The 17428-nt window shown below is 50.3% G+C and overlaps 2 protein-coding genes across 3 annotated transcripts in view; one reads left to right on the top strand and one right to left on the bottom strand.

Moving 5' to 3' along the window:
- The window catches only part of Trpv6 (transient receptor potential cation channel subfamily V member 6), a 15716-nt gene extending 12860 nt beyond the window's left edge, over positions 1-2856 (top strand). For both annotated transcript variants that reach the window (XM_087901819.1, XM_087901818.1), the window contains 3 exons: positions 81-349; positions 1415-1521; positions 1860-2856. In XM_087901819.1, the coding sequence (XP_087757945.1) occupies positions 81-349; positions 1415-1521; positions 1860-2154 (671 nt within the window). In that variant the 3' untranslated portion in view covers positions 2155-2856. The remainder of the gene's footprint in view (positions 1-80; positions 350-1414; positions 1522-1859) is intronic.
- Ephb6 (EPH receptor B6) lies at positions 2726-17428 on the bottom strand. The gene is made up of 18 exons (XM_085683836.2): positions 17108-17428; positions 10168-10239; positions 9686-9886; positions 9362-9426; positions 8372-9134; positions 7578-7733; positions 6929-7279; positions 6636-6760; positions 6304-6466; positions 5835-5949; positions 5548-5600; positions 5251-5370; positions 4902-5149; positions 4492-4665; positions 3844-3993; positions 3432-3625; positions 3153-3308; positions 2726-3035 (listed from the first exon to the last, which is right to left on the bottom strand). Exons 3-18 carry the CDS (start codon positions 9783-9785, stop codon positions 2927-2929), a joined length of 3042 nt encoding a protein of 1013 aa, XP_085539962.2. The 5' UTR covers positions 9786-9886; positions 10168-10239; positions 17108-17428; the 3' UTR covers positions 2726-2926.

The following is a 17428-nucleotide window of genomic DNA, read 5'->3' as shown; positions in this document are numbered from 1 at the left end:
GGAAACAGACAACAAATGGCTGGTGGTGGGCTAGTCATGATACAGTTGCCATGGTAACTCTCACCCCTTGGGTGGAGCAGCCTTCTATATCATCTTCCAGACAGAGGACCCGGATGAGTTGGGCCATTTCTTTGACTACCCCATGGCACTGTTCAGCACTTTTGAGCTCTTCCTCACCATCATCGACGGCCCTGCCAACTATGACGTGGATCTGCCCTTCATGTACAGCATCACCTATGCCGCCTTTGCCATCATCGCCACCCTGCTCATGCTCAACCTCCTCATTGCCATGATGGGGGACACTCATTGGAGAGTTGCCCATGAGAGGGATGAGCTCTGGAGGGCACAGGTGAGCCCTCTGGTGGCTAGCAGGGATACTGCATATAGCTTCTTCCTGCCCAGGAACTGGCCATGCTCAGATAAAAGTAACTGACTGTACTCATGTATATTTGGATGGGTTTTTGCACAAGTTATAAAATAATGCAACATTCCAGGGGGATTTAATTAGTTACAAAGAGCACGTCTGGAAACTCTAGGTAGAATTCCATGTATTTTCTCAACAATTAAACCCGCAGTCTTTTCTAGAAATAAAATGAACAAATGGCTAAAAGTATATTTGGTAAATTGTGCTCCCAAGTAAGAATGGAAGTATTTAGTCTTCTTGAAAACATCGAAGCCTGCAAATTTGACCCAGAAAAAATTGGAAGTGTTATAAATAATGACATTAAAAAAAAACACCAACACTTTCTTTAGCTGCCGAAGCTATCTTCAGTCAGAATATTATTATGATGGGCATAAAGGACAATGAGATGAATCAAGTCCTCATTTAAAAATATACCTGGAAAAGAATTTAGCTTAACAAAAATAATTTAGGTAAAATAAAAATGGAACAATGAAACCCTGGAAAGCATTTAACTGAGATGTGTGGAAAAGGAGTAAAATCTAAGCTGGCTAAGAAGGGTCGGCTGGGAGAAAAATTTTGAAGATATCTTGATATTAGGTTTCCAAGTGGGATGCTTTTGTTTTCAAATCACAGTATTTATGCAGGCTCAAAGCATTCTGAGACCTGTGAACCTCATCTATGTTTTCCACACTCTTGCCTATACCTTTGGTCAAGGTCTCTCCTGAGGGAAAACTCTTACAGGTCACCTGCACCACACTTGGGTTTGCGTGGCTTTCAAGTCACAGGATAAAGAACTGTGAGGCTCAAGCTCCATTCATGCGCTCCCACGGAAGGGGATCTACCACGTTCACACTGCCATCTTGGTTTGGGGTCTTCTTTCCATTTCTAGAGAGCCACAACCCCAGAGTTTATTACTGATTCATCCTCCCTTCACCTGGCTTCTTCTCCTCTCCCTGCCCTTCTCAGTTTGCACCCGACTTCTCTGACTTCGCTTTCTGTCCCTAAATACAGGTTGTAGCCACCACTTTGATGCTGGAACGGAAGCTGCCTCGCTGTCTGTGGCCTCGCTCTGGGATCTGTGGGCGCGAGTATGGGCTTGGAGACCGCTGGTTCCTGCGGTAAGTGACGTAGGCCATTGGTGATATTCCCTAAGCCGTCATTTTGCATGGTGTCTTGCTCCGAGAAGCCGTATGGAGGTCTGTATGCTTCCTAGGTCCCAGGCTTAATTGTCTTAAGTGTGGTTACTGAGGACGGGACTCCATTTTGAACTTGGGCTCCTAAGCATCCTCAGAGCAGAGCCTATAGCTTCCTGGTACCTGGTTGCTAAGGGGCTGTTCCACGTCCCCATGGTGGCTGCACAGAACCTCCAACGATAATGGGGCAGAATGAGAAGTGTTGATTCTAGGTCTTATTTGTAGCTCCACCCTCTCTGAATCCCTCTCCCCACTCCCTCCAGGGTGGAAGACAGGCAAGATCTCAACAGGCAACGCATCCGCCGCTATGCCCGGGCCTTCCAGCAACCCGACGACCTCTATTCAGAGGACTTGGAAAAAGACTCTGGAGAGAAACTGGAGATAGCACGTTCCTTTGGTGCCTACCTGTCCTTTCCCACACCCTCAGTGTCTCGAAGCACCTCCCGGAGGAGCAGCATCAACTGGGAAAGGCTACGGCAAGGGACTCTAAGGAGGGACCTTCGAGGGATAATCAACAGGGGCCTAGAAGATGGGGAGGGCTGGGAGTACCAGATCTGAAGGTTGGCTCTCACCAAGCGTCAAGTCAGAAAGAAAGAGAACGTCAAAAAGTAGAAGTCATCCCCCAAGTCCAAGGGGAAGCGGGGGGAGCATGCGGAGGAATGCACACTAGGAATAAATGTCCCAGGTCTCCACAACTCCTTCAGCTTGGGGCAAAGGGAGAGACGACTCTGGGGTCTTTGCCGTAACCAAGCATTCCTTGTGCTCTTGCAAAAACTCCACTGCACACCAGAGAGCACTTTAACTACAGGCTTGCCATCTTGGGCACCTGTCTCCACCCAGGTCTTGTAAGTGGGAGGGGATGGAACTCTTCCCAGGGTGCTCCAGACAACTGATGGAGAACACTGAGCTTCTAGGAAGGTGTGTGATGGAGAGATGCAGGCACCAGTGTGGGGGTGGAGAAGCTGGGACCAGCCTTGCCACCTTCCGATAAAGTCATTCCCGATCCCCACCCAGCTCCCCCTCTGTTTCAGTGAACTTAACCCCTGGCCCACCCTGCCTTGCAGCTCTGCTCCTCCCACAAGGCCTCCCTATCTCTTCCTTGCCGACTGAGGCATTGACACACCTAAACTTGTAAATTCCCTTCTTTTCCTTTAATATGGGGGAGGCTGTTGGAAAGGTGGGATTTGGGGCTGCGGTATCCAGTGGGCTGGGTTTAATGTGGGAGACATGGAGGCCAGAATAAAGCCTGACTCAGTCTCACGCGTACTTCTTCCGCCCTGTGTCCGGGACCGGGTTGGGCATTGGTGGCTCACAGATTCTCAACCGGACTTTACACCTCCACTGAGCCTGGTTGCCTCAGGTGCTGCTGGAGGAGTTGAATGTTGTGCAGTAGCTTCTTCTGGTGGCCAGCCAGGGTGATGCCCAGACCCGGCAGGTCTCTGGTGAGGAAGGAGGGGATCAGACTTGGAGTTGGGCCCTCTCCTTCAATATCCCGGATCTACTCCCTGGCCTGGGGATCAGAGTGTCTCCCCTCCCACATCATCAACCCCACTTACTCCAGGCTCAGCTGAGCCACATCACTGAAGGTGGAGAGGCCAAACTTGGAGAAGTTGTCCTTGTAGCATTCGAGACCAATGGCTGAAAGCCAGGCCTGGGGAGAGTCCAGGCAAGGGAAGGCCAAGGCCACAGGGTTCAGAAGAGCCTGGGAAGGCCTAAGGTGGGGGAGGGGCAAGCAAAACAGGTTTCTTCTTCGTCTTACTCTCTCTGCTCAATTTTCTCTTTGGTTTATATCTACCCTCCCTGGCTTTCCCAGGCTACAGCCCCAAGCTTCAGACCTGTCCCCGGGGCCCCCTTCAGCCTGTAGGGTATCTGGCTTGCGGATCATCTTGTCAAATGCGGCCACAAGCTGGTCAAAGTGAGGCCGACGGGAACGGTCCTTCTGCCAAGTATCTAGCATCAGTAGATGGAGTCCAGTGGGGCACCCTGGAGGTGGGGGCAGCCGGAACTCTTGCTCTATTGCATTTAGCACCTGCCGGTCAAGAGGAACACGTGATGAGAACCTTACCTATAGTAAGGGTGTTAGGAAGGGGGTGGGGATGGGCTGAATTCAGGTGTAGCGCGAGGCTGAGATGGCAAGGGAACTATAAGGTTTGGAATGTTCTGATCGTAAGATCTTAGAATAGGAACGGCTCAGAAGAGGGTGGGTTCAGGATATGACTGCACAGGTGGGGTCTAGGTCAAGTTCACCTCCTGCTCGCTCATGTCCCAGTAGGGCCGTTCTCCATAGCTCATCACTTCCCACATAAGTATTCCAAAGCTCCAGATGTCGCTGGCTGATGTATACTTCCCGTGTGTAATGACCTCTGGGGCTGCCCAGCGAAGCAAGGAACTTGAACCCTGAAGGGAAGAGAGAGGCAGAGGTAAACTAGTGATAACCACAGTAAGAGTCACATTCCCTGGGCAACTTAGATGCTTAAATGTCTCAGGAGTCGCACATCCAGCATCTCATTCCATCCCCTTGACCATTGTGCAGAATAGATAAAAGATATGGAATCAAGGCTTCATGCCTATGAAACTGCACAAGGTCCTGGGGCTTGAGGGTGGAGCATTTAGGATTTTTATACTGCCGTGCTGACTCTTCAGCCCATTATGACGCCTGTGCTGATGGTAAGGAGGAGCTGGTACTGGTTTTGCAGTTCTCTTGTCTTCCTGTCCTCCCTTGCTTTTCCTTGCTTCCTTCAGACCCTCAATTGCTCTAAACCCAGGCTTCCTTCTCCTCGCTATGAGACTGAGCCTTTAACTCCAGGCACCATGATATCCCACCAGCAGTTCCCATATTCTAGATTTTCCTCCAGCATGCTGAAGAGCACTGAGCCACCCAGACCCTGAACTCACCTGAGGACTGTGGCCAAGTCGGGCCACCTTGCACACCAGGTGGCTGTTGACCAGCACACTCCGGGCAGAGAGTGCTCGATGCACAAAGGCAAAGCTGGACAGGTACTGCATGGCCGCAGCCACACCCCGCTGCATGGCCACCAGCTGCAGGCTGCTGAACTGACCCTCCCGCTGCTGAAGGACAAAGGACAAAGGTCATCAGTAGGGCAGGCGCACTGCAAAACACATATTGGTGCAAGAGGGCAGTTGGGAACAAATTTGGGAATCAAAATGGCCTGGAAATGAAGGATGAAGACCATGAGTGAGGATTGGTTGGGAAGGAGCAGAGCCAAGACTGTCTTCGGAAAAACGTGAGAGTTGTAAGCTTTCCTCAACCCAAGACTCCCCTCCTTCACCCGAGAAACACTGACCCTAAGGAAGCTGTCCAGGGGACCGAGCTCCATGAGTTCCGTCAGCACCATGATAGGCCGGCTCTTGGTGACTACACCTTCCAGTCTCAGGATATTGGGGTGCTGGAACTGGCCCAGCAGTGCCGCTCGGCCCAGGAAGGTCATCTTCAGGCTCTCAGCACCCCCCGCCCACAGGGCCTGGATAGCCACAGCCTGTTCCCGCCTTCCCCGTGGTTGTAGTCGGCCCCGACGCACTTCTCCAAAGGAACCTGGAAGAATAGTTACCAGTATGGAAAGAAGTCAGGAAGTGTTCAGCTGTGCTTACAAGGCATCGCCGGGCCCTCCCAGGCATCCCTTGTGCTTCCAATACCTGCCCCAATGACTTCCTCAATCTTGATATACGTAGGGTCAACTTCTCGAGCAAGCTCTCTGATGGCCTGGCAGGGGTCCTCATATGTGGATGGATCAATGTAATATTTTACTCCAAGCCCTGAAGAATACAGTGTGTTATGAGCGCGTGCTATAAGCATGGGCACCCAAATACCCAAGGCACACCCCACCCATCTATCTACTTCTGGAAGATGGTGAGAAAGGGGCTCTCCCTCACTAGGCATGTGCCTCACTCCAAGCCCGCAATCCCCGTCACAATCCCTCTCCCTTTCCCAACCTGGGCTGCTGTACTGCTGCAATTGTTCCGTGTAGCCGGTCCCACGCCGCTTCCTGAGAGGCAAACCAATAGCCTGTTTCTGTCGGCCTGTGTCTGCCCCAACCACCCTGGCCCAGCAGACAACTTCCCAGCCACGGGTCTGAGGACTGAGGGGGCTCGACCAGGACCCTCCTTCCCACCCTAGCAATGAACTAGCAGAAGGACACGCAAGGGGCTGAAGGATTCTTGGGATGCCCAGGGCTTGAGTGGTACTAGGACAAGGTGGGTAGGAGTGGCAGGGGTCTCACCGCTGGAAGATGACAGCCAGAACAGTGATGGCTGCCAGTAGAAGGAAGGCCAAGGCCCCCAGGATGGAACCAATCACCAAGGACAGCTTCTCTGGAAGCTGGGAGGACACCTCACCTGAGGGATCAGTGGCAGAGTCACAGGGGTGAGCTAGGCGGGTCTACATGCCTCCGATGCTCTCTGGACATCGACAGCACCACATGCACACCCTCACACATACCCTCATCCTTCTGAGCATCCTTCCAACCCTGCATATTCAAGAACTGTCCACACAGCCTCGCATTATACACATCCATTCCTGCAGACACACTTGTATTAATTCACTGTCTCCCACTGTACCCATACAACCTCTAAAGTCAGGGGTCACCCACAGTATCCTTCTTTCCTAGAGACTCCGGTCTGAGGAAATGAGCCAAGATATGTGGCTTAGACAGTCTTGGAACCCAAATGCCCACCTAAACTTCCTCTCACCTTGAGGTAGGGTCTGGAAATAGACTTTGCCCCCATATGGGCCATGGCCAGCTGCGGTCCGTGCGCGCACCTGGAAGCCATAGATGTGGCCAGGGCTCAACCGCGTCACAGTGGCAGTGTTAGTCTCACTGGTCATGGTGAAGGAGTGGGATTCGTCTTCTGCCTAGGGACAACAATCACTCATCACTTTGTCCCTGATTTTATGCCCCATTTTCCTCTGAGATCTCCCTGGTGTCTTGGTACTTCTTGTCCCACTCCATAGCAACGCCCATGCAGGGTTGGGGTTGTGGTGGCTGAGAACCCTGGGAGCCCTGCGGAAGCGCCTGACTCACCTGGTCATAGTAGCGCAGCTGGTAATCAAGGATGTTCCCGTTTGTCTGCTCAGGCTGTGGCCAGGACACTGTGATGCTGTTGGCTGCCCGGCTCACCTGGTGCATCACAGGTACTGCAGACGGGACTGAGGGGCAGAGTGGAGAAAAATTGTTGGGGGGCACTGGAGCCTCTGGGAGCAGCAGCACCCAAAGGGGGAGAGAACAGACTCGAGAATGTGATGTCTAATGCAGGGTGACTGGAAAGCAGGGATGGGGAGAGGGGAGCTGAGGAGCTGAGAAGGAAAAGGGCTCACCTTCATGGCTGGTGCTGACATTGATGGCCGCAGCCTGGGGAGGGTCGGGGCTGAGCTCAGACACCCCATTGACAGCCTGCACCTCCAAGATGTATGGCACATGTGCTCGGAGCCCCCCAACTAACACTCGACTCTCAGTCAGGCCCCTCTGGCGGGGGTCGAAATGCACCTCATCCCTGCAGCGACGACATGCCCCCCCACTGCTGGGCTCCCGGTGGCCTCCACACTCCTTGCACACGACATTGAAGAGCAGGTCTCCTCGGCCACCCAGCTCCTGAGGCAAACGCCAGTGCAACATGAGTGCGGAGCCTTGCACCTCAAACCAAAGCTCCCTGGGAGCAGATGGAGGGCCTGAAAGGGGTGGACAGGGGTGGGAAAGTGAGGTCAAGGTGGTTAAGGGAGGAAGAAGGTCAGAGGGTGTGGCCAAGAGGGCAGAAAGTGGGGCCAGAAAGGAGGGTGGGAAAAGAGGAACGTGTAGGGGAGGAAACAAAACAAACAAATGAACAAAACCAAAACAAAACAAAAAACAAAAAATACAAAGTCATTTCAAGTGAACTCCAAAGCCCTTTCATTCCCCATTGATAAATTAGGTCCCCCAAATCCTTACCCATTCCCAGATTTACTGTGTTGAGCTGAGTTCAGGACTCACCAGTGCAAGGAGCCTCTGGTGGGTCGGAACTGGCCCTGTAGAAGCCCGGGAGACAAGGGCACACTGGGGCTGCAGGGTCAGGGGAGTGACTTCGGGCTGGACATGGTGAGCAAGGGACATTCCCAGGCAGGGCCTTATAGGAATCTTCCGGGCAGGCTAAGGAGGCAGAGGCGAGAAAGTTGTGTCACGTCTACTTGAAATACCCAGCCCAGGTTCCTAGCCATGTGCACAAGAATTCCTCCATCCCCCAGAGTGGGTTCTCGGTCCTGAGACCCAGCCTCCACCTGCTGTTCCCTGGCTCACAGATCTATTCAGTCGGTCAGGGGACAGAACTCATTTCCACGTATCAATAGCTAGGTATATTGGGGGCTGGGGACAGTGCAAGCCCAGAAGTAGGCGTTCCTGGTGAGGATACCTTAACTCCATGTAATTATTTTTCTTAGCTCATCCACTACGACATCCTACCTGCCTTTAGCTATCAGCTTCACAGCAAACCCTTCCCTGCCAGCTACCTATGGGCACAGAAGAACCCACACAAGATAACCCAAGAACGGAGCAATTTCTGCTCTGTGTCACTTCTTGGGTCCATGGTCTTAGGTTCAAAACATGGTGTGGCAATTTCTGTAAATTACAGATGAGTTCAACGAGTAAGTCTGTTGTAATCTTTAGAAAGTAAAACTGGGGGAAAAATGGGTCCTTTCCTCAGGAGGCTTGAGATATTTTACGGACAAAATCAACTTTGTGGTTTTCAGGAGAGAAAAACAAGGCCAAGGGGGTGTGGGAAAGGCTCTCACCTTGGCAGAGCTTGTCTCCACGTGCAGGCTGGTATCCAGGCTGGCAGCGGCAGCCTCCCACCGCTACCATCCACCTGCCTTCCCCGTTGCAGTGGAGCCGTGGGGGGCTGCCCCCTGCTTGACCTCCTACTCCATCCTCCTCTGGTTCCGCATGAGCTACACAGGTGCCCACCGCCGCCACCAGGGAGGCCCCTCCAGCTCCACTGGCCTGCGTCTCAGGAAAGGACGCAAAGGCACGCAGAATGGAAGGACAGGTGTAGGAGAAGAGTTTGACCGCCACAAGGGCCAGGCAGGCCCCCGTGTCCTGGAAGGCCACATAGAAGCCCCGCTGAGTGAGAGGGCCAAAGCTGCGCTCTTTGACATTCAGCTGTAGCCCCACCCGCTGACCAGTCCTGTGGGGTCCCACAGCCCACGAGGAAGAGGAAGAAGAGGCAGGGAAGCTCTCGTCCGCAGCAATTGTGTCCACTTTGGTCCAGCGTTTGAGGTGCCAGGCTGAAACGCTGTCGGGGCTGTCAGGCTCCTCAGCCTGCCGATAGTAAAGCGTGAAGGTCTCCCGGCAAGTGCCCCCGCTGACACCCAGGCTGGAACACGCTCGCACAGAGAAGTGAAGGCGGATGTGCGCCCTCTGGGCCCCTCGCCGCTCCACAAAGTGTGTCTGCAGCCAGTTGTCCTGCCCAGCACCTGGAGGGACCCCTGCCACATGGCATGCTTCGAAGGTCCGAGTCAGCCGGCGCTGGTCATCTAGAACACTCACCTCGTCCCACTGCAAGGGGACCAGGAGAAACAATTGACTGCTAGTTTGCAGAGGGAAGTGACTGCGGCACATGGTGGGGCTGTGTCTGTTCTACTGAGGTATACCATTAATGCCAAGCAAAGCAAGAAAAGGTACCCTGAAATTTTGTTCCCCACAATGGATGGGAGTCTTAACTCACAGCTTTTACCCAGGGTTTCCTCCCCCAATTCCACTTTCTAGGGAGCAGTGGTACTCACCCCGCCTGGTGGGTAGGTAAGCCAGCCAATCTCCGAGGTCTCTCCTGTGGTATCCAGCAGTACCTCTGTTCAGACATAATGGGACACACTGTAAAAAGCCTCCAGCAGGCAAGACCTACTCCCACTCCCTTCCATGGAAAACCAAATACTGTCCCTCCCGGATCCATTTAATTTGCCAGCAGGAGTTCAGTGGCTGTGAGGATCCCGAGTCTCAAATACTCGATGCAAGTACTGTTCACTGTTTCTACAAGCATCCTTAATATTGCCACTCTTGTACCCCACCCCCTCCCACTGGACACCTCTCCTGCCTCCCTTCCTTCCTACCTTCCAGGGCCAGAACTGAGGGCCCCAGAACCAAGACCCACAGACTGCACACTACGCCCGCCACTCTGCTCCCTGGCCCAGCAGTGTCCTCAGTAGCCATGAGGTATCTTCAGCACTCCCACCATCGCCTCGGCTGCCACCCTGCTCTGGGGCGGGGCTGCAGCTTTTGCAAAACCCCGGGTCTGCAGCCAATCTTGCTTCCTAGGGAGAATTCGGGATGAAAAGAGGCAGAGAGGAGACGTCATGTTCAGTCGCGGTATTGGTGCCCAGACTTCATATCACGCCTGCTCTATGGGTCTCAAACTGACCCCAAACCAACCGTGGGCATGAACCTGTAAACACTGACTCAGGTGAGTTTGCTATGCACATTCCACTATGCTGTAGAGACACATGCCATGCCCCTGTACTCTCCTCTTTAAGTGACTATCTCAAAGACCTCATTCGTAGAAAGGGTGGACAGCAGAGTGTTAACCCAGCCTTACCCTTTGCGTCTGGACGGAGTTATTCCAGTCTGTTCTCTTCATTTACTCTGCACCTTTCCTCCAGCAGCCGACCTGAATGGTAGTTAAAAGTCTCTTCTCATTAAGAGCAGTTTTCCCCTATGGACATGTGGGGTTCTCACTAGGCCCCAGCAGTTCTGCCCCGACGACTCTAGATTGCTTGACAGAGACAGGGAAGCAAAGGGGACAAAGAAAGATGGCCGTGGGGTCTGAAAGGGAGGGGAGGTGGAGGAACAGATGTAAAAAGAACACAGGCATCAGGGCCCTGAAAGATAAATGAGGCTGGGTTAGAAGAGGACAGAGCTATGTAGGTCTGACACTCACACGGAACAAAGGTTCTCTTCCCCCAAGGGGCATGTTTTCCCTTGCAGCTTACAGCAAACGGAGCACGTAGCGTGAACATATGGAAGGATGCTTCTTATTTGCTCATAATTGAAGGAAGGCATGTTGAAACCGCAGTGACAAGCCATTCGTTACAGAGGGATGTTGGTGCCTTTACCATGCATGCATGTTACCCTCCTATTCCCCAGTGTGATAGTTTTAAGAGGTGGAGCCTTTGGGAGGTAGTGATGCAAGGAAGATTTACACCAATATATTAGTGTCCTCAGAAGAGACCCCTGTAGCCCTCTCTCTCCAAGTTGTAAAGTCACAATGAATAGAGGAGAGTCTGAAGCGAAAAAGGTGGTCCTCACCACAACCCAGCCATGCTGGTACCCTCATCTCTGAATATCCTTTGAATGGTGAGGAACACACTTCCTTTGCTTATTAGCTGTCATTCCTCAACTGGTGGTCCTCTGTTGCTGTAGGCTGAAATGCCTAAAATATCACTTTAACCTATGAGATTGACAACACACAGTCCAACAAGCTATGGTACGGGTCTTTTCTCTATATTGTTCTGAAGAACACATATTGTATACAGCATGTGGGGCATAACTGGCAATATCTGCCTAATAAATTGACTTCTGGAAGTCCTGCAGGTATCATGAATTTGCATGTACTTGTTTGAACAAGGGTGGATATTCATGAGCCTGTGGGTGGGGCGATGCTCCAAGTTTTGTCCTTAGCCACTGTGAACTGTTTGTAAAGGGAAAGGAATGTAAGGTGACTGAACACCAGTAGGAAGAGGGTTGGGAAATTATGGTACATCCTAAGCGCAAATATGAGCTGTGTATGTAATAACCTGAAAACGATTTCCAAGTGAAAGCGGTATGTGCAGAATGGTAGAGTAAGCTCCTACTTGTTAACTTGAGAATAGGTTCTGGGCTGGATATTTAGCTTAGTGGCAGAGCATTTGCTTAGCATATGTGAGGCCCTTGGTTCAATCCCATCACTAGAAATAAAAAGCAAATAAATACCTATGCATGTGGAAAAATATTAGATACAGAAAATTTGGGAAGAAAGAAAACGAAGGGGACTGGGGAGATATTTTCATTGTTATTTCATTTTTATAGTAAAATAATGTATAATTTTTATGGTAAAATAACCTTTCATAAGTATTTATTATCTTTTGAACTTGATGAATTAAGATTTCTTTTTAAGACTAAAGAGACTAGTAACTGTTTAGTAAAATGAATCAAGACAGTGCTTATGCCCTCTGAGTGATTTCTATGCTTTACCTAATTTCCAGCTCCTACAGGAAACTTCTGTAGCCATTGGTAAGTACAGTTCTATACCCACTAGCTTGCCAAGGCATGGCTGCTTCCATGGTGAAGACCAGCCCCACCACTGGTGGTACTTCTGCCTGTCTCTGTCACTTGGTCTCAAACGTTCATGTGGCACACAAACAAGAATAGCAAGATTCATTCACTTCTGCTGAGGAAAAAATGAAAGGCATGTTGCTCTCAATACTGAGAGAACATAGAAGGAAACAAGCAAGCAAAACAAACATCAAAACCCAAAGCCAATTGGAAGGGCAACCTCACCCTGAGTGCACGTGGCCTGATCATCTAGTGATAGAAAAAGTCATATTTTCCAATGAAGGCAAAGCTAAATGGAAGCTGTACTTGACTGTGGTCTGCAGAAACACACATATAATTTAATTCCTGCTCATCTGAGTTTCTTTTCTGGCAAAGATGCTATGTGTGTGACAAGATAAGGCCTTTAGTGTCAATCTATGAAGCCATCCTGGAGGAACACTTTCTGTACACACCTGGGGACTGAGGAGTAGCAACAAGTAGCCAGCGAATTCTTCTCCTTATCACCACTAATGCCCTACATGTGAAACAGACAATCCACGGCCTATATCAAGAGCCAGGTACTGAACATTTCCACGTAGGAAAACAGTTTGTAAGAAGCAGAGATCTCTGAAAGCACTGTTCAGGGTGATGCCAGGATCTCTCCCAGATTAAGCAAATCTTGCGAAGAACTTCAGAGCTTATGCAGCTGTCTAAATCTTTGTGATGCTTGCTCCAGCATCAATATCTGCTTCGTGAACGCTGCAAAGTAAAACATGTTGGAGATGTAATCTGACAAGGTGGCTTGTCAGAAGGGCCCAGGTTCCATCCAGAGCCCCGGTGTTTGGGTACTTTGATATCGCGATCAGAAGATGCCAGAGGCAGGCTTTTAAACAGTGAAGGCTACTTTACACTATGCCTAGGAGATACTCCTCAAAATACTCTCTTTCAGGCAGAGCATGAGTGGGTACAAAGAAGAAATAGTAAAAAAAAATAAGCCTTCTTACACTCACAAGCACACAATCACGGAGAAGGAATAATTGATATTTTGCTAGCATTGTTGATAGATCATTTTGTTTGAAAGAGAAAAGCGAGACAGACAAAAAAAACAGAGAATATCAGTTGTGCAATATGGAACATTCTAAAAGATGAAGAATAATAAAATAATTGCTTGGATAAGGTGTGCTAGGGTAGAGCCTTAGTATGCGTCTTGATGATAACACAGAGCTGGTCTATCTCTAGATGATCCAGAAAATAGCAAAAGCAATGATGAAATATGTTAAAGCCACAGAACTCCTGTCATCAGGAATCCAAAAGAGTAAAATATAGACACCGAATGTAGATTGTTATCCGAGCACTTGCTTTTTTTCCCCCTTTTATAATTTTACTAAGAGCGAAGACATTCATGTTTTAAAAAAATGCTTGACAATCTTACAGTAGTCAGCAGTATATTCTGATGCTGGCAATGAATCTTCACATTCAGACCCAGAATATTGAAGACAGAAAACAAGTGTATTCAGGGGGAAAATGGTTGCTGAGTCAGAGTAAAAAGTTAGATCAATTTTTGCTAAACCAACCAACCAAGTCTCCTATCTATACATAAAGATTCACAGTGTTTCTCCATTGCTAGAATAAAAATAAAGAAAGAAGAAACCTTGAGATATGGAGTAATTGCTGTCAACTGTGTCATACCACTGCAGATTCTTCTGAAGCAAGTTCCAAAGGTAGAAAAACAAGAGACAAGACAGGAGTGTTCCTCATGTCTGGAATACTAAGGAGGCAGGGCTTAGCACCTGACTTTCAAAGGTTGCTTTGCAGCTTGTAGCCACAACATCCCCCTCATTTGGCACAGAGGAGCAGCTTGGGCACAGACAAGCATCCTGAGGCTGAAGGGGAAGAGATCAGCTTCAAGTCTCTTTGAGCCCCTCCCTCCTAGACTATCTGCGATTCCTATTTCTGCTGCAGCTCAAGAAAAGAACTGGCCAGGGTTTGGAAATCCTCAGACTTCAGCAAGGGCAATAAACTGATCCCAATCAGAAAAACATTTGTATTTCAGAAGTACATGAGGTCTTAAAAATATAAAATACCCAAAGCAGCAGAAATGTGGACGTAAACGCTAACTCAGAAAAGGGCCAACAGGGCAGCTTCATGTGACAAAAATCACATTCTATATGACTTGCATTTTTCTTTTCCTCAGCCCTTTCCTAGGGTCTATCACTTCCTCCTTTTTGATGTGATGGAGACACTAGATCATAAGCCTGACACACTTGCTTTATTTTATAAGAAAATAAAGCAGGTCTTAGGCATCGAGGCTGTATCTTCTCTTAGAAAATGGTAAAATTCTAGAGATGTGTAGCATTTAAGCTCATTAGATATCGATTGTGAATTCTGTTTTCTATGAGAATGAAAGGATGGAAAGTACATTAAATCAGCAAATCTGTAAGAGCTTTAAAAAATTAACTATGCTTAAATGAAATGCTAAATGTGATAGCTTCATGAACAAATCCAGCTTATTTGATAGTTTATGCACCACACTCTAAATTTAAAAAAATAACATAAGAGAAGTCAGCTTAAAGCAAGGTATGACGGAGATATATGGATCATTAAACGTGGTTACTGTAGGAGGGTACTAGGGATGGAGAACCCAAAGTAGGGATAATTATCTCTTACACATACCTGAAGTGTTTTGTTCTTATTATAATAAGCACACCTTAATTTTATAGTTACAGCCTAAGCAAAGCTGGGATATATGAAAGGATGCTTTTGAAACTAAACACATAGAGCATGTGCGTCTATGTGTACTTAGTTTTCCCTTTTATACCTGCCAGTTTTCAGAACATATAGGAATTTTCAGCTATGAGACACGAGGGAAAAGGCTGAGAATGAAAAGAGCAGAGGATGTCGGCAACAAAGGCAAAGTAACTTTTCTTCCTGGGAGTTCTTTAAGCTTCTCTCCCAAGAAGTAGACCTTGTCATCATGCTTCTCTGTCCCCATGCTGGGCTAAGGACTATGTCTACCAAGGGAAAGAGGAGACCGGGTAAGAGGAACGTAGAGAACTGGGTACTTGCAACATGTCAGGAGGGGCTCCCTGGCTTGAGAGATTTTCATGAGGTGTGGCCAGCTGCTGTCCAGCAGGGACGGGGAGCATTCCCAAAGCTAAGGGCCAATGGCTTTAGGTCTCTTGCGGCTGCTGAGCTGGTTTTCACACCTGTTAGCTGCAGGGTCAGCGTGGGAGGGGTCAGCACCATAGGCTGGCCCTCTGTCCTGTTCTGCAGCTGTTAAACGCCCCGGAAATTCCAATATAATCCTTGCTCAGCTTACTGCTGCAGTCTCTACCCTTTAATCGGCACCCTGGAGATCCTCTGGTGAGTGCTGTCCGTGCTCTGGCCTTGTGCCTTGAAAAGGATTCCAGGAGGCTTCAAGGCAACCTCCAGGACAGACAGGGAGGGGATGGCTGTCCTCTGACTCTTGATCTTTTGCTGGCCAGCCCAGAGTAGCCAATTTGTGGACCATCTAGCTGAGGATAGTTCGATGTCCCCGGAGTTCTCCAGTCTCCAAAAATGTCCCCCAGAAGCAGCTCGCTGAAGCACTTGTGCCTCCCACTCCCAGTCTTTGCAGACAGGAGAGGCATTTAAGATGCAAGCAATGTCTAGGTCTAGCCAGACAGCCATTGAGAATGAAGCATGCTGGCTGTTCACTGGCTGGGGTGATGATGGCACTGGAAAAGCTTATAATGGAGTGTTTGGGGACAAACACGGATGAACAAGAGCAAGGAGTCCTGAACGGTAATGGGAGAAAGCCCAGAGGTCCAAGAGTAGTACCAGTGGATGTATCAGTGGATGGCTGGTAGAGGTAAAAGGGAAGGTACATGAGATGGGGGTGGGCAGCCACAAAGAGCTGGGGAATGAGTGGCAGGGGCCGTAGGAGTTGCTGTCCTTGCTGTGAGCCCTGATCCATCCTCACTGCTCTCCAGGAAGAAGATTCTGCAGAAGTGCCTTAGTGAGCAAGCGTGGGGCAGAGAAAGGGGAGCCAAAGCTTCCAGCACCCTCAGATGTTACCACAGTCCTCCCACCTGCAGTGAGGAATGGCAGAGTGGCAAGGAAACCTTCTGGCCAGGTTCAGGAGGCGGTGATGCGCTGGAGAAATGCTATCCCGGAAGAAAACCCTGCCTTTCCCATGCTCTGTCATCCAAGCATGTTATTCCCAGCAAGCTGGCAACTCCACGGTCTTTACCAATCATATGCTTGTACGATGAGTGGACCAATAGACTCAAAAGGAATCTTCTATATGGCATTAGGTATGTACAGTGGGGGCATTCGTGGCAATCTTCCTTCAGGACAAAAGGCCCATGGCTTTCAAGTGTCCATAGCTGTTATGAGCAAGTGTCTCTCACTGTCCTATTACTGGGTCAGCTTCCAAGGGCAGTCCACGGTGCTACCAGTCACTCCCACTGACCTTTCAGTTGAGAAGCATCATCTCCCCTTCTAGAACCACCGAAGTCAAATTCCCCTGACGGGCGGAGGGAGGGCCTGGGTTAACTGATTGGGAACAGGCCGGGCAGCTCCTCTACATGGGCACTGCCAGGGACATTACAACATCAGCTATGCTGGTCCCCTGCCAGCTCCCCCAGGGATGGGAGGAGAGAGGGTGCCAGACGGCCAAGATCAGTGGGCAGGGGCAGAGGCAGGCTGGGCCAAGCACCCAGATGCATAGAGGGGGTGGAGCTGGGGCAGGAGCAGGCAGGAGACTTTGTTTGCAACTGGAGGGGGGTGCTTATGGTTGGGGCTCAAAATCCAAGCCTCTATCTCCAGGTTTAAGGGGTGGGGGATATTGGTGGATATGTAAATTGGCCCCCTGGCACCTTCCAGCAGCGAAGAGATTGGAGAGATGCCACAGGAGTCCGAGGCATGGGCAAACCTTTTCTGAACGCCCGGAGCCTGACCTTTGCGAGGTTACCACACACACACACCCACCCCAAGCCAGAGGCAGAGGAGGGTCGCTGAAAATGTGATGAAAGAATTCTAACACCCAGGATACCCAGAATAGCGGGCATCGATGAAGGCTAGAGAAGGGACAGTTCTTCTGGAACCTACTCTTGCCTTGGAGAGGTATACTCAGTACTCCCCTAGAAGACTCCCCCAACCTTCGCTGTGCATAGGCCCAGGTTAGAGCAATCCTCTACTTTGCAAACCTTCATCCCTCAGTCTCCAGACACAGTATCCTTCGACCTCCCAAATCCCTGGCTCACCTTCCCGCCGGCCTCCAGCTCTGCAGGTCTGCGCCCCTGAGGCCCCCGTGTTGGACCTGCAGCTAGCAGCTCTCTCCCAGCGTCGTGCGTGTCCTCTCGGGTCTGAGGACCTCGCTTCCTTGGAACCGGCGTCTCCTTGTCGCTTGGAGTCTCTGGGATTCTGGGGAGGACCCGAGGCTGCAGGCAGGGGCTGCTCCCGAGACGGGGCCCCCAAGGAATCGTGCTGGGGCCGGTGTCACAATCGGAGTCGCCGAGCTCTGATCTCGGGTTCGGACGCCCGCTGCTTTGGAGCGCTGGCTGGGCAAACGCAGCCGGCCCGCC

Source organism: Myodes glareolus, chromosome 25, assembly GCF_982192425.1.
Source record: "Myodes glareolus chromosome 25, mMyoGla1.1, whole genome shotgun sequence".
Classification (NCBI taxonomy): Eukaryota; Metazoa; Chordata; class Mammalia; order Rodentia; family Cricetidae; genus Myodes; species Myodes glareolus.
This window is presented reverse-complemented; position numbering and strand designations above follow the sequence as displayed.

What these genes read in the sequence shown, in the direction of transcription:
- Ephb6 (XM_085683836.2), bottom strand. Translation starts at nt 9,785, where the DNA reads ATGGCTACTGAGGACACTGCTGGGCCAGGGAGCAGAGTGGCGGGCGTA. An exon ending in ACCAGAGGCTCCTTGCACTG is followed by an intron (nt 7,280 to 7,577) that starts GTGAGTCCTGAA and finishes CACCCCTTTCAG; the next exon opens with GCCCTCCATCTGCTCCCAGG. An exon ending in TGAGGAAGTCATTGGGGCAG is followed by an intron (nt 5,150 to 5,250) that starts GTATTGGAAGCA and finishes CTATTCTTCCAG; the next exon opens with GTTCCTTTGGAGAAGTGCGT.